Raw genomic sequence first — 15,354 nt, forward strand, 5'->3', positions numbered from 1 at the left:
TGCAAAAATAAATAAATGTCTGGGTTTGGTTCCTACAAGCCCTGCAGCACTTCCATGCATCACAGCTTGCATGCTCATGTATCTTACAGTCTGCATTGCTGAATTCATTCTGTGTGTCTTCTTGTACCTAACTGCATATTTTTCTGAACCTTTGTGTTGTCTGTGAGAGATATTAAATCCTCATTTTGAGATCAAAATGCTTCAGTCCGTTATACCCTTATATTGTCCAAGATATATTTCTTGCCTCTCTCTATAAAAAAAAAGTCTATTTTGTCAATTTGTCTACTTTACAGTAGCAGCCTAAATGACACACAGAGCAAAAAAAAAACCAAAAAAACCACAGAAACTGGAGCTTTCAGTTAAACACCAGGTATGGTGAAAACCATAATAAAATAATGAGAGTAGGGAATGCTATTTTTCCTTTCACTCTGCTGGTTTATGTTGCAATGAGGAATTCAGTGAGCAAGTCTGAAGTCTTGTGAATAGCCCCTGGTAACTAAGAGCAAAGAAACCTTGCTCATTATCTCTACTCCCCTCCTGAATAAACATTTCAGCCATCATAAATGAGGGTGACATGAAGGGCAAATGAATGGCTCTCATTCCAGATGAGAAACACTTGACAGCTGAGCAACCTGTGGGTTGTTGTAAGGTGCAGATCTTGTGACCACTGGGTGATGGGGTAGCCATACCATTTATTTCCATGGGACCTAAGACTTGCACTCTCAAATGAGAGACTCCCAGCCTTGCTGAGAGAAATCCTAGGTGTTCAAACTGAATTTTGGTTAGGACTGCAGTGTGTGAAAGACAGAGCTGTCCTAACTTTTCCTGGTTATTTTATTGAATTACATAGAAAAACTTACCCAGTTATAAGGAAAGGTTCAGTGTGGATTGACAGATGGCATGCAACACCCCTACTGTATTTCATTTATAAATATAATTGATGTGGAGGTAATTTCTTGGTAACCTGCTTTTCAAAAAAAAAAAAAAGAATTCTAAGTGGTGGGTTAGTAAAAGAAAATTAATCTCTGCATGTTAAACTTGCCAACTTCTGAATTAATTGCAGGAGAATGACAATCAATTAATAAATGTTAAGCAAACAACAGAAAATCAGTGAATTAAAAATTACTAAATTGATTCCAATGCAGATAAAGCAAGAGTCTGCCATAATTCTTTGGTGTAGATTCAAGAACACGAATCTTGTCTCATCAGTTTTTCTTCTCCATTTATCCATGTTTAGCATTTAAAACAATGGTGGTTTATTATGATTTTTACAAATAAATTGCTATCTATAATCTAGCTTGCTGCATTAAGTGGATTATGGAAACAAATCATAGATAGTAGTCCATTTGTAGCTGTCAAGGAGAAGGTCAGAGCTTTGCAAAGACCATCCATCTCCAAGTGGATAAAAGTTTTTTCTTCAACAAGAAATCTCATCTCTCGTATGGATGGACTTTGTCTACTAATGGCAGTACCCATGGCTGCTCCTCTGGCAGGGCTGTCCTGGTGTGCCCCAGCCTTCTCCTGCAGTCCAAGTCTCTGTAAAGCCACTTTTGGGCTTGGGGTTTGCAGTTTCAATGCTACTTTCTTTATCAGGACCATGTGAAGTGTATTTAAAGCTGTTCAAATTAACAATGAGAACAGTCAGAGAACTACTGGTATTAGATCTTGGCAGACATACCAGAAGAATTTTGGCTCCCCTCTTATGATCATTCCTTTTTGTCATCTGGATGTGGATGCATTACTATTCACCTCCAGAAGCTTTTCTGAAATTTGCAGTAGGAATTTTTATAAAATCAGCTCATATTCCTTACTGTCTATTTTCCCCTTTATACTGAAAATTTTTCATTTAGATTCATATAAGTGTCATTGATATGAGGAAAATGGAAGCATATTACTAATTATGGAAATTAATCTTTTTTTTGCCTATCTCCACTTTTGCTTTTGTCACAGTTGTGGCATTCTGCAGGAAAGCTCACACATTCTGTTGTCCAAGATCTTTGGGTAGACCTTATGTGCTTGTATACAGCCAGCAAAAAATTGGGCCATGCTAGGGGAAAGCATGCAAGCATTAAAAGAAACAAAACTATTGCTTTTCATACATCAGACACCATCAGCATAAGCAGAAGAACCTTAGTATTAATGACATTTGAACAATAGTCCTCAGCCTTCTCCATTGTGTGTCCCTGCCCTACTATGTGCAAAACTCAGCGCTTTCTACCCATTTAGCCACAAAATTAGGAAGAGTGAATGTATTTTTTTTTTAATTAACTTCAGAATGAGTTCTGGGGCTGCAACCACAGTTGGAGAGCTTGAGCAGAACATAAACATTCCTGTCTTAATCAAGGTTGGCTCAGGAAATCCATTTCTGTCTTTACAGACAACAGCATTTTCTATATCTTTTTCTCTGTGTGTGGGAAAATACATTAATATCAGATATTTTGTTTTATCTAGTCCTTTCTCACTTATCAAGTCCTTGCAGAGAATCACCTAAGGTAATTGTTGGACCACTAAGAACTACATCAAACAAAGCAGTAGGGAAAAAAAAAACTAAAAGAGCCTCTTTATTTCTCCCTGCAAAGAAAGAAATCAAGAAACTACATCTGAAGTATACTTATTATTAGTTGTCTTTAGTGCAACAAGATTTGGTTGCCCTGACATACAGAGCTGAAACTAACTTTTTTAAACAACCTTTTCACCCTTTCTGTTGCAGAATGACAGAATGATACAGCCATTTTCCACCATCTCCCAACACTCTGATAAAACTGCATTGGAAATGATGCAACAAAACTCCTTTTTTAGGTTTAAATTTCACTGCTGGTAAAACCACCAAAATTCTGGAATAGCGAATTTCAAGAGAGTTTGCTCATGGGCAGGGACAACTATTCCTTTATTGGAACCCTGCACACTTCAATAGCTAAATGCTTTCAACTTTTTTTGAATAGTATTAAGGAAAAAATATCCTCCAGGCACTATTTTTAAAGGGGACTTCAAACGTTCCATGAAGAAAAAAAAAATGCAACATATTTGAACACCAAGGGATTTGAAGTGGCAAATCTGTTAAAGTGAACTGATCTTCTGAGTTTCAGGGTTAAATGAGCATTGACCACAAACCAGGGATGCAGACTACTGAAAATTCTGAGACATTCCAGATTCCTAGCTTGACCAGCAGTAGCCAGATTCTATAAGAAATCATTTATAAATAAGTTAATTATGTTAGCTAGATTTTAAATTATGTTTCATTTATTCCTCTGAGTTCAACAAAATCCATTTATAATATTTGCAAGAAGTGCAAGAAAATCCCAAGGTCTTAATCTTTTTTACTACATAGACTTAATTCTACAATAACTCAATATTAAAAATTTTAGAGTTTATATTTTAAAGCAGCTGTGAAGCAAACAGATATGCAAGGGTAAATCTGCTCATCTTGAATCCTTCTGCAAATGGTCTGCTCTGGAGGTCATATCAAAGAGATTCTTTTTCCAGCTTAAACCTGTCTTTTCTAAATAGATCTCAACCTGATCTCATTTAATGCATTGATGTCTGGTTTCTAAGTCATTATATTTGCTGTATTACATATCAAAAGGACTCTTGAGAAATTCCCCCGAACTGATAATTCTAATTTCTTATGTATAGCTACTCTATATTCACTCTGAGGACAGCTGTATTGTATGCTAAACCACGAATGGTAAAAATTGATCCCTTTGTATGTAGGTTTGTATTAAATTGAGATACTCTATTTTTTTTTCCTGTTTGTTGCCACACATGGGTTCCTGGTGTCAGTTTGTATTTGGCTGTTTGAGCATATTAAAGTTTTGCTAGTGCTTATGATGTTCTTGCCAAGAGCGCTCTTGCAGCAATCTGCACTAGAACAGTCTTTGTGCCAATTACTTCAAAAAGTATTCAGTTATAAACCCAATTTTTATGGCTACTTTTTCAGGTTGCTGTGTGTTGATTTCATTTAGTTTCTTTTTTTTTTCTTTTTTTTTCATGTTGATCTTCAAATGCTTTGAAATTTTGTATTATGAAAAGACAATAGACTTTTGCTAGAGCTGTTATTAAGACATCTATTAAAGGTTCAAAGGTATTAAAATAAAATCTAATGCTGCCTATATTTAAAGGATGCTGTTTAAAAGTGGAAAGTTTGGAGTTCTTATTGCAGGGGCTGATTATGAAAATGGAAACCTTTGCAGTTACATAAAGCAAAATAACTGAAAAATTATAATGTGCAGTGCCTCAACACAATATTTCTTGAGTTTATATTATAAAGCTGATTTCAGGAGTGTCAGCTCTATAACATCTTTTGTTTAGAGAAAAGCAGCTTTTTAATCCTTTGCAATTAATGAAAAATCACAACACAGGAAAGGATATCCTATCATTCACATACTTTAAAATACAAATGTGCTTTTGAAAGGAGAGACCTGATCATGCAGCTTTTACTAGTGCAATGAATACCAGTGCAAGACTGGACCTCAGAATTCTGACATGAAATGTGCCCATATACAGCACAGAGCACTGTGCTATACTATACTGAAGAGTGACTGCTTATCTAGTATCCCAAATTAAAAACTGTAAATGTGTTATATAGCAGAATGAAAAAGCCATAAATTTAGGATCTAATAATGTTAATCTAATGGATCCATAAATACTTGAGGAACCTCTGATCTTCTGCTCATTTCCCAGTCTGTTAAGATTTGATAACTCTTGAAAAATATTTGTGCACTCTTGAAAATGCTTTTTTGTTTGCTTGTTTGTTTGTTTTTTAATGGCAGCTTTAGGAATTGTTTATCATACAATAGCCTGACATTACTGTCACAGAGTAGTGTTAGATAAGATAACCTTAGCCTAGCCAATGTAACTTGGGCAATATCACATTCTTCTTTTGCCTTAACTCTTTTGTGCAGAGTTAGAAAGCTGTCCCCCTTCCCTTCTCTTTATTTTATTATCTAGACAGACATAAGTGGGAGATAAACTTTCTGCTTCCTGAGGTTGAGGGACAAGCAGTTGTTGCATGTGTGCCCAAAACAGTAACTTTAGCAGAAGAGATCTGTTCCCTGCAGTGTACTTGAATGAAAGTGACTGTGGCTATTGTGCTTGCTGCTGATCTCAACATTCCCCACATGTAATCAGTAATGTTCTACTCAGATCATTTTAGGGATTGAGCAAGTGCTTTGAGCTGAGCCTACCACACTGGGTTGTTTCTCACATGATTCTTGTCTTTAAGCACCAATAACTTTGAGGTCTCATACGGATACTTTCTTTTTAAACCCTTAGGATTAGCCTAAATTCTACCTGTGACTATTTTAAGCAGTAGAATAGCTTTTGAATCTTATTATTTGAGAGAGTGATAACTGAGGAAAGATGGGAAAAGCCTAAAGTGTCTCCAAAAAACTAGTATTGACTTTTTAACAATAAAATACGTCCTGAGACCAAACATGCTGTTTAAATGTAAATACCATTTCCATTTTCAGGCTATCTTTTGCAGGTGTATTTGAAGGGATTTGAAATGTACTTGTAGATGGAAAAGAGGCTATTGACCTTGAGACTATGTATGTGCTAGGAATAATGTTCCCACTCCTTGAAATCAGACTCATATTCTTTGAATGGGTGCTCAAGACCACAACTCTGAACAGTGGTTTCACGTGGCATTCATTGCCTAACTCAATCAAGACTGACTGCAGGAGTCATAGACTATTGCTTTGTCTTATTTTCATCCACCATAGTTCTGAATGTATCAGCCACAGTTGCACTAAATACTGCTTTCTTTGTTCTGGTGTGGACTTGATATAATAGGACAAGGTTGTTGTGTAGACTCAATGTCTTTTATTAGATGGACTACTGTAGTCAAGAAAAAGACCCCAGATATCCAGGGTTTTCAGCATATAAGCACTTTTTCAAGGCTAAAACTGAAGTAACAAATTTTTGAATCAAATAAACATCAAGAACAATTACCATAAGCAGGTAAGTTATTTGGTTATGCTGTCCAAGAGAAAAGATAGATGGTGTTAATGAAGTTGGAGATGGCTGATGTTAGCAAGGGAAAATTATAAAATGGTTATTTCATAGATTAAAAGAGATAGCAAATCTAACATTGATTCAACTGGAACATGCATCTACAAACTTTACATGACAGAAGAAACCCATCATGTAAAGTGCACATGGCAAGCCCAATGTGCCCTCTCTGTGTTAAGCTAAGTGTACATGAGAGAGACCTGATCAGCCTATGCACAGCAAGCTGGATGCATTTGGGACATCTCAGGATTGCTGCACATTTGGGATGATGCAACACATTACAGTTGTAGTGGCTCATTCCTTTTCCAAAATATCATGCTCCATGGAATCTCCTGTTAGTAATACTGTAGTGTTTATAGAAATGCAGTAAGTCTGAGAAAGGGATATGGAAATATTACAGAACTGCAAACACAAAGCCTTACTGGACCTCTCAGATCCCAACTACTGCTGAATGATAAGTAGAAGCCAATGATGTATTCTCCCAAAGCTTCCATGAAGGCTGAGAGAGAGAGCAGGCTTTGATCTCAGTGATGATGGGGCTGTGGAACCACAGAAGCAAACAATTTCTGACCATGAGAAAATATAAGCAAGTATAAATGTTGTAGTGATTGCAGTGCAACGTGGGCAGAAAAGAACAGAAATGTGGTAAATAAAGAAACCTATACTGAAATTTAGGTTGATAGACATGATTATATTTTTATGTCAGAAAAGGAAAAACTTTCAGATGTTATTGTGTAAATTCCCAATGTGGCGCTGAATTCTGTTTTCTCTTAATAGTCTGGAGGAATGTCTGCTTCCAAATGTTCACTCTTTAGAAATCACCTGAAACCATGTAGGAACTGGTTACCTTGCAGACTGTTAAAACATTTGTCTCACTCGTGTCACAGACAGGTTTTGAGATGCATGTATGTGTATCAGTGAGTGAAGGAGCACACAAGTTTTTGAAAGAAAAATTAGAAACTATGAGTATAGTTTGTAAGATATCTGTCAGGCCAATTTCATCAGTTTACATTGGTTGTGTTTTAAGATTTAGGTGTTGACTTTTGAAGTATAAAATAGCATCTTTGAGAGACAAAAACATATATATATATATATATGCATGTATGTATGTATGTATCCTTCAGAAACAGTTGTTTCTGTAAAGGGGAATAAATGCATGTGTGAGTTGTTTATAAAGTAGCTAAACAAACACCTAGGTGCACACACTAACTGCTTTCTAAAATTTAAAAATTTATTCTACACAATCATTTTAAGATTTCAAATTTAATGTCTCATTAAATGACCTGGAGGGACAACTGCCAGTGCTGTGGTTTCACACACACAATAAATTGGCATAGTCATTTACACAGAGAACAAAGAAGTAGTTTAGAAATTTATTTCAAATTGAAGTTTAAGTTTTGAAGCACACAGAGACATCTGAAAGGTGAAATTCACAGATTTTTCATGCTTGCAGGTTTTTATAGCCTCTGGTAATGCATGTCCTTACTCTGGCATCACATGTATGTGAAAGAAAAATGGATATAATATTTAAAGATATCTTTTGACAAAGAAAGTATTTCCATCTTCAGAGGTGAGATTTAGCTTTAAAGGATGATGAGCAGGTTCCAGATGTGTTTTTTGATTGCTGGGCTTTATTTTCCTTAAGTATTGACAGAGGGAAGGTTTTATCAAGGTCTTTGTGATGTGCTTGTTTATAGTGAGTAGACATTAGTAGAGCACATCTAAGTGCATATTGCTAACAGATGACTAAAGAGAGCATATGGCAAGGAAAAGAAATATATATTTGTCCAACCAGTGTGGCTTGTTAACACTCCCACACTCATAAACTCATGTGTTTACATGTACTTACAATATTTTGCAAATCCGTTTTCTAATCAGCTAAAAATAAAAGCCAAATAATTTTTTTCCAATGTTGGAGTATCAGGCAAAGTTGATTTAGATTTTTTTGTTTTAAACAAAGCAATTAAGCACTACAGAAGATTTTTACAGTATTTGTCTTGCTTCAGCATTACAACTGTAGAGTATATGGGTTATTTTAATTTCCCAGTGTTAAAAGTATTGGTTTTGCAAAATGTTTTTTTTCTTCACCCACCTGCCTATCCAAGGTTATACTACAAGCAATAATGTAGATCAGAATGGCCTAAGAAAATTCTGGTCTCAATCAGGTCACATGGTTTATTTCAACCACAGGCTTTCCCTGTGTTTCTACAGGATGAATCATAGAATCATGGTTACACCTACTAATAAACAATTTGTAAGCAAAGAAGTCTCTGACAGTTAACCCAGTCCAGATCCCAGCAACATAAAAAAGGAGTCTTGTTATTAATTCAATTGAAGAGGTAGATGAAGAAATGATGGGGAAATCTGTACAGCTCTTGACATACAAAGTTTCTGATGATGCTGTGATCAGGAGCATAGCATTCACCCACCGTTTTTGTAATAGACAGAACACAGCATCTCCATCTTCTCTCTCTGTGGCATCTAAATATGCCTGTCTAATCACATGGCAGTAATAGAAAGAAGACAGAGTTTAAAGATTGACTAGGACTAACTTTTCAGAAGGAAGCATTTATAAAGAAAACTGCATGGAAGAACTGCATTTACTTTTGTTTTTCAGTATATTCCTAGCAAATTTTTATTAAATATTTACATCTGGAGCCAAGTATTGTCCTTCATAAAACAGTTTATTGTTGCAATTTAGCTTCATTAAAGTCATAATACTGCTTTAGGATATGATAGACTAGTGCTGTGGGATTGAATTATAAAGAGATTCATTTTAGCTACGGGAGATAATTGACCCTGTAATTCCTATCACCCCTAATCCCAGTTCAAATGAACCAGTGTTAAAAGTGGCAATACTCACAATATAGACAAGGTCATGGCAGTTAGAATTGTTTTTTACTACCAATTAGATTTTTCCCACTTGGTGCATTTGACTAATGCTGTCATAGAAAGGGATTTCAGGCATGGAAATACAGTTTCGTTAGAGGCACACAGGCATTGGAACTGATGGGTGGTTTGCTCTACATTTCCCAGTGTACAGAATCAGAATGTAATTGAGTGCTGACCCCTAAAATTTGACTTCATATGGGAATTCAGAACATGTTTTGATCCATGGTAGAATTAGGAACAAGCTAAATAATTTGAATTTGGCAGTAAATTCTCTTGAAATTCAACAATGTTAATATATGGTGGTTCCAGCAGGTTTGGAACTGTCTCTTGGGCAATACTACATCTGAAGTGTATTTCAGATGAAGAACCAGAAAAAAAGTGAGGTACTGCCTGAATAGAGAGTTGTTCAAAAACAAATCATGTTGATATTTAGCTAAAATGACATGAAGGTTTAGAAAAATACAAAGAAGATATATATATGATATAACTTAAAAATTCCGTGAAGCCTTAATGCCAACTTCAAACATATCAGCATAAGGACTCATATGAAAAAACAACAGAAAAATGATACTTTTGCATAGCACGTTCAGTATAAGATAAATTTTCACATTTTAACCAGTTATCCATCAGCATTTTTCCAAGCATTTACAGATTTGAGTTTTGCAGTAAGCTGAAACTGCATGATAAAAAGAGACAGATAATGATAAAAAGCAGATGTATGTGCAAGCCTAGCTCGAAGGAGCAAAATATACTATTACTGCCCCTCCTGTGAAGTTAATCCTATTTCTTTTAGCTATTTCTTCATTAGTTAATGAGGTTTTAAGAAAAAGAAATAATTAAAGTGTGTTTGAAATGCTATTTTTGCATCTTTGCCTTTAGGAACTTTTTCAAATATTCATAGAGTAGTTTGCCCTTGAAAGGTGCATTAAGTGTGAGTTTAGGCAATAGTTACTTTAAACATGGGTGGTCAGAAATCTGTAACTGAAATGGCCACAGCAGCTAATCACTTTCCTCATTCTGATTCACCACACTGGCTAGGCTCAAAAGGTGAAATAGTGGTGAAAGGAGATGTTTCAATGACTAGGATAAAAAAATAAACAAATTTCAATTCTTAGATCACAGATCTACTAGTATTAATTAGATTTGAATTTGGATGCACTTTGTGATATGCAGTCTTAAAAATGACAACTTTTCTTCTCTCTCACTTTCTATTATGAATCTCAGATCATAAGAGTTTGTTTTCTGTCTTTGTGAGATGAGTATCAGTGCACTAATTGCCCCACTTTTGTCATCTCCTCCCATGACCCAGGAATAGGCTAACTTCTCTGTTGACCTCTGGGCAGGGAGTCTGGGATGACAAAGAGGCCCTCGTCTCCTGGAAGTGTTCCCTTAATGTTGGTGTTGTACCACAGTCTGAGCAGGAAAATCTGCGACAGCCTGCAACTGTCAATGCTTGCGCCTCTCTTATCCACGAGTACAGGAACTGCAGTTTGCATTTTCATTTCAATGTGCTGTATTTATATTCTTTTACTGGATAAAACAACCCCTTTATCTATATGCAGAGTGAAACTGGAAGTGGTGAATTATTCTTTTCCCAGAGTTTCAGGCAGCCTTAGAAGGTATGCAGTTTTTACAGATGCTATTGAATATGAGCATCTTGTGGTATTGTCTTGTGCATGTGGGAGAAAGCCATCACCCCCAAAGCTCTCCATACATGCCTAGTGCCCTAGCCAAAGGCATTACATGTCTACCAACTCTTTAAGTGCTTGGCTGTGGATGTAGGAAGACCATCCTGCACCTAAGCTCATAGAACACCTTTAGGCTGTTGCTTCTCAAATTACTAACCACGAAGAAGAAATTCAAGGCAGTGAGCAGTGTCTCCATAGTTTAGGTGACTAAAAACTCAAATCCGTTATGTTTCAAAACTGCTGTCCATTCTTGTGTCATATTCAATTTCCAAATATTACAAAATGGTTACTTTATTAATTTCCAGCTTCATTATTTCCCACTCTCCTTTGTTGAATTTCTACTCCGTTGTTGTTGTTGTTGTCTTCTTTCTTTGTGTAACAACCACCACGCCTCAAAAATCAACACTACGGCATTTCTTAGGTTTTTACTTGATGAATGTGAAGAATTTGCCTGTTATGTTCTTTTTGCCATGAGAACATATAGGGCATGCTGACAGCCAATATCTGTAGGGAGAAGGAAAGCCATCCTTTAGAAGAAAGTGATGTCAGAGCCGTGTTCAGAATTCACGGGGTGGTTGTTGTTGTTTTTGTTTTCCAGGTGATCCATATAACAGGCCGGCTGCGTCTGAGAGTGTCGCTGTCACACGGACGGACAGTGCCCAGCCAAATCATGGGACTTGTTGTCGTTGCTCATGCCTTGCCACCTCCCACAATTAATGAAGTCAGGATTGACTGCCACATGTTTGTCACTCGTGTGAACATGGACCTCAATATCATTTACTGTGAAAATAGGTACAGCCTTTAGATCCTTTACTTCTTTGTTTAATTGTGTGTATTCTTTGTTCCATGGGCTCGGCACGAAGTTCTGAAATTTTTGACTCTTGCCATGTCATCCTGGTATTGTAGGAGAGCATTCACTCTCATCATCATTACCTGCTACTACTACACATTCTTAGAACGAGAAGGTAAATTTAAAACTGTAATTTTACAGGATGTCTTCTGAAATAGGGGAAGATACACCAGGAAATATTTGTCTAAGCTTTCTCTGCTTTTTACAATCTTTCACCATTCCTCTCAGAGGCAAGATTTGGGACTAGACAGACGTTGGTCTGACCTGTATGCCTGTCCTTATGCTCCTCCATCCTCCCCTGCACAAGTTTTTCTGTCTGAAGTTTTAAAGTTTTCCATTTTTGAACTAATTTGCAGATTACAGCTATCATGCTCAGTGTTTAATGGAACAGAAGCACAGATGGCCTAGATAGTAGGCTAGAGAGGTGGGATCTGTTGCAGTTAGAGGTGGGAAAACTGAAGAATAAAATTGGTTAAGGGCATACTGGGATAGACAGCAGTGAAATGGGAACAGGTGATGAAGAGTTGTTTGGGGGGGCTGTGTTCTATGTGATAGTGATGAGTGATCTCAGGAGGTGAGAGAGGATTTAAATTCAGCTGCCTGCTCCCTGGGGGCTGGGTGCCCATAGCTCTAGGGCTCTGCATGGTGACCTGTGAGGGCAGGATGTGGCATCCCACACCAGAGGGCAGCTGGGCAGCTCCAGCCCCTGGCACTGGCATTTCCCTGAGGATAGGCAGTGCAGTGGGCTGGGGTTGGGTCAGAGGGCTGATGGCCAGGCAGGGCTGTGAGGAGCTGGGCACTGCCAGGGGCTGCCATGGGGGTCTGGGCTGTGGGTGGGGTGGGGAAAAGCCTGGGATCAGAGGGGCTGATCAAGACCATTTAGAACTCAGAGTCCTGAAAAATAAAAATATAATCCAGGGAGTAGGTATCTGGAGCAGAGTGAAAATATCTGAGAAGGAAATTGTAAGATATAAGTTTGAGTCCATTGATGGAAGTCTGACATATGGGGAAAAGGTCGGAAAGCAAGAAGGAATGAAATGCAGCCAAAAGAAATTTTGCAAAGGGGACTTTCCACAAAAAGTTGAAGAAACAAGGTGACTACTGCAAACTTTTCTTGTGACAGCAACATGGCATATCATAAATTGAGTGGAAGCTCTCTGATACGAGCAATCATAATTGCTCGATGATAGTGGGATACCCATGATCAGAATAGCACATCAATAGAAACTTTCATTTAAAAGGATAAACTTAATTGTTTTGTTGAATCAGGATCTTAAACAAAATAATCTAGGACTTCAATTATGAGGTTGTCTTTGCTGCCACATTGCTGCACTGCTGCTGCATTTTTTAATAATATTACTTGAGTATTAGACAGAACACTTCATCTATACTTCCAATGCATTATCTAAAAGCAAATGTAGTTTTTAAGCCTGGAAAAACTGCTTCATGGAAAATGGCTTGCACAAAGTCACAGTAAAAGTAAACAGTGGCATTAAAGTTTGAACTTTTTGCCCAAAACTCTACCCAGTGAGTATCCAGATACTGTATAATCTGGCAGCTTGCAAAGGAGCTCTGGGGATAAGAAATAGGATCTAGAACAAAACTTTTTCCTTAAGTCTTTGATTTCACTGTGACCTACCTAGGTAGCAATGGAAAGCTGCTACCACTGCAGAGTTTTTCAAAGGCCTCTGTGAAATGAGTTGCTGGTATCTATCCAGTTCCAAATGAACAGATTCCCTTTTAACAAAGTCATCTGCACTTACTGCTACCTTTATTGGCAACCTCCATTAAAAATCCAGGAATCAAATAGATGTGAAAAAGGAACTGTTCCATCAGGTCAAGTATGGTATGAACTTCCAGGCCAAATGAGGAAGATGTATCCTTTCTCTGCTGTGAGTTTGGCATTTTTATGAGCCCTAAATTGTATATGTGGGGGGGGGGGTTTAATTAAATATTTTTCTAAAACCTTCCCTTTATATTCATGTAGCAATAAAACTTTCATATGCCTGAGAAAGGCATCACTGAAAACTTTAAAATTCATCAGGTGAGGTGCACTGATTGGTAATCACATAGGAAGGGCTGATAAGACATGGTAAATTGTCGTAAGACAGCAAGAAAGTGTTGAGTTTGTTAATGTTTTTTCAATTTTTAAGCTGAAGGCAATCTTGTAAAGCAACTTTTCCTTGTTTGTGATGGATTTTATCTCATGCAATGCAGAATACATATGGTGGTACTTTAATGTATGCTACAGTAATTCCACTTTAGCCCCTGTTAAAAATCTGTTAAAAACAGTTTTTAAAAGTGATTTCAAATAGTAGAAATACTTCTGCCAGTGCCGAGTGGTGAATGTGATCTCACTGAGGCAGCAGGATTTGCAGTCGTGGAAAATGAAATAAGACTGACAGAACCTGGATTTCATAGCAGCTACAATGCAGAATGTGACTGTAAAAACTGGAGAAATGGGGGAAAAAAAAAAAAAAAAAAACAAAAACAAAACAGAAGATGGGAAGGAATTAATGGAACAGCTGATTGAAGCTGTCAGATTAATTATCTGGGTGTTTGCCAGGGCTGCTCTCTGAGTCAGGGACATTGGGATCTCTCTTCTGGGATTATAGAAGAGGAGATAAGTATCCCTCCCTGAATATATGGGCTTGACTCCTGGCACTTGCGGGCAGCTACGAAATTCTTTGTGGTGCCACAGTAAAGCAAGCACAACATTGATGAAAACAGAGAAAAATGGATCCATGCTGGGCCAGCTGTAAGCACTATTTATGGAGCAATGGGGAGTTACTGGCAGCTGCAGGGAGTGTGGAGCAGAAGCCATGCCACTTAACTGAAATGAATGCTCACAGTGGACCATTGGATCAGCAGGGGTGAGATCAATAGTACTCCTACTTTTCCAAGTGGTTGCCTGCTTGAAACAGCAGTGAGCAGGAGTGACATTACTCAAGTCTTTGGGTGCATCTTGTTACTTTCCTCTGAATGAAGAGATCTCCTTCGTAATCCTGGACTCGGTGCACAAACTAGCCAGACATTAGCTTCCCTCTGAGTCAAGATCTGTTAGCTAGTATACTGGTGATTTCTAAAAATTAATATTTTTCTTTGAGAGTGTAAAATACAGTGATATGTTAATCTGTATCTATTTTGCAAATGTAGGATTTGTGTCATCTAAGATTCACCATTTAAAATAATCTAGGACTTCTTTATTAGTCAGTGGAGTGAGAAAAGCACCTGCAGGGGAAAAATCATCTCACATGGTGATAAATAAGTAAAAGCAAAATGAAGAGACTACTGCTAGAGTGCAGGATCAGTCTGTGTGTTTTCAAAATCAATTGTTATGGGTGGGAGACCATTTGGAGAGAGACAACAGCCAGTTTAATGTGGGCTGTGATGCCACATCTGGTAGTATGTGTCCAAAAGGAAATAAGCACATGGAAGAGGTTTGGCTTGCTGGCCATGACAGTGGCTGTCAGTAGTTCCTTCAGATATGCAGAAACAGTCTTGTGCAGCAAGCCTCAAGCCTACAAACGTGTGCACAATTTAGCAAATTCAGCAGAACACTCTACCATATGCCTACCTTTAAATTTCAGTCATGTTAACAGTCCTGTAAGTCAGTGGAACCATTGATCTGCTCAAGCACAAGCCTATGCATATGTTTTACAGGAACACAGGATAGTGGTCTGCCTGAAAATTTTCCCTTTCTATTAGGCAAGCAGGATGGGATTTCCTATCCCAGATTCTATCATAGAATGTACCACAATTATTGCAGATTATTTCAAACCCTAAAAAAAATATTCTATGTCTAGAAAACAGACATAGTTTCAAATGCTTGTGTGAGCAAGACATTTTCCAGTTTTCTTTTTAATTTCTGTACTGTGTTTAAGGACACTGACACCTTGACTCTCCATGATACCA

General features: G+C 37.4%; 1 protein-coding gene across 2 annotated transcripts in view; it reads left to right on the forward strand.

Annotated features, from left to right (window-relative positions):
• NPAS3 (neuronal PAS domain protein 3) overlaps positions 1-15,354 on the forward strand; it is a 581,412-nt gene that overhangs the window by 538,641 nt on the left and 27,417 nt on the right. For both annotated transcript variants that reach the window (XM_056493937.1, XM_056493938.1), the window contains one exon: positions 11,188-11,381. In XM_056493937.1, coding sequence (XP_056349912.1) covers positions 11,188-11,381 — 194 coding nt within the window. The remainder of the gene's footprint in view (positions 1-11,187; positions 11,382-15,354) is intronic.

This window comes from Oenanthe melanoleuca, chromosome 5, assembly GCF_029582105.1.
Source record: "Oenanthe melanoleuca isolate GR-GAL-2019-014 chromosome 5, OMel1.0, whole genome shotgun sequence".
NCBI classification, from domain to species: domain Eukaryota; kingdom Metazoa; phylum Chordata; class Aves; order Passeriformes; family Muscicapidae; genus Oenanthe; species Oenanthe melanoleuca.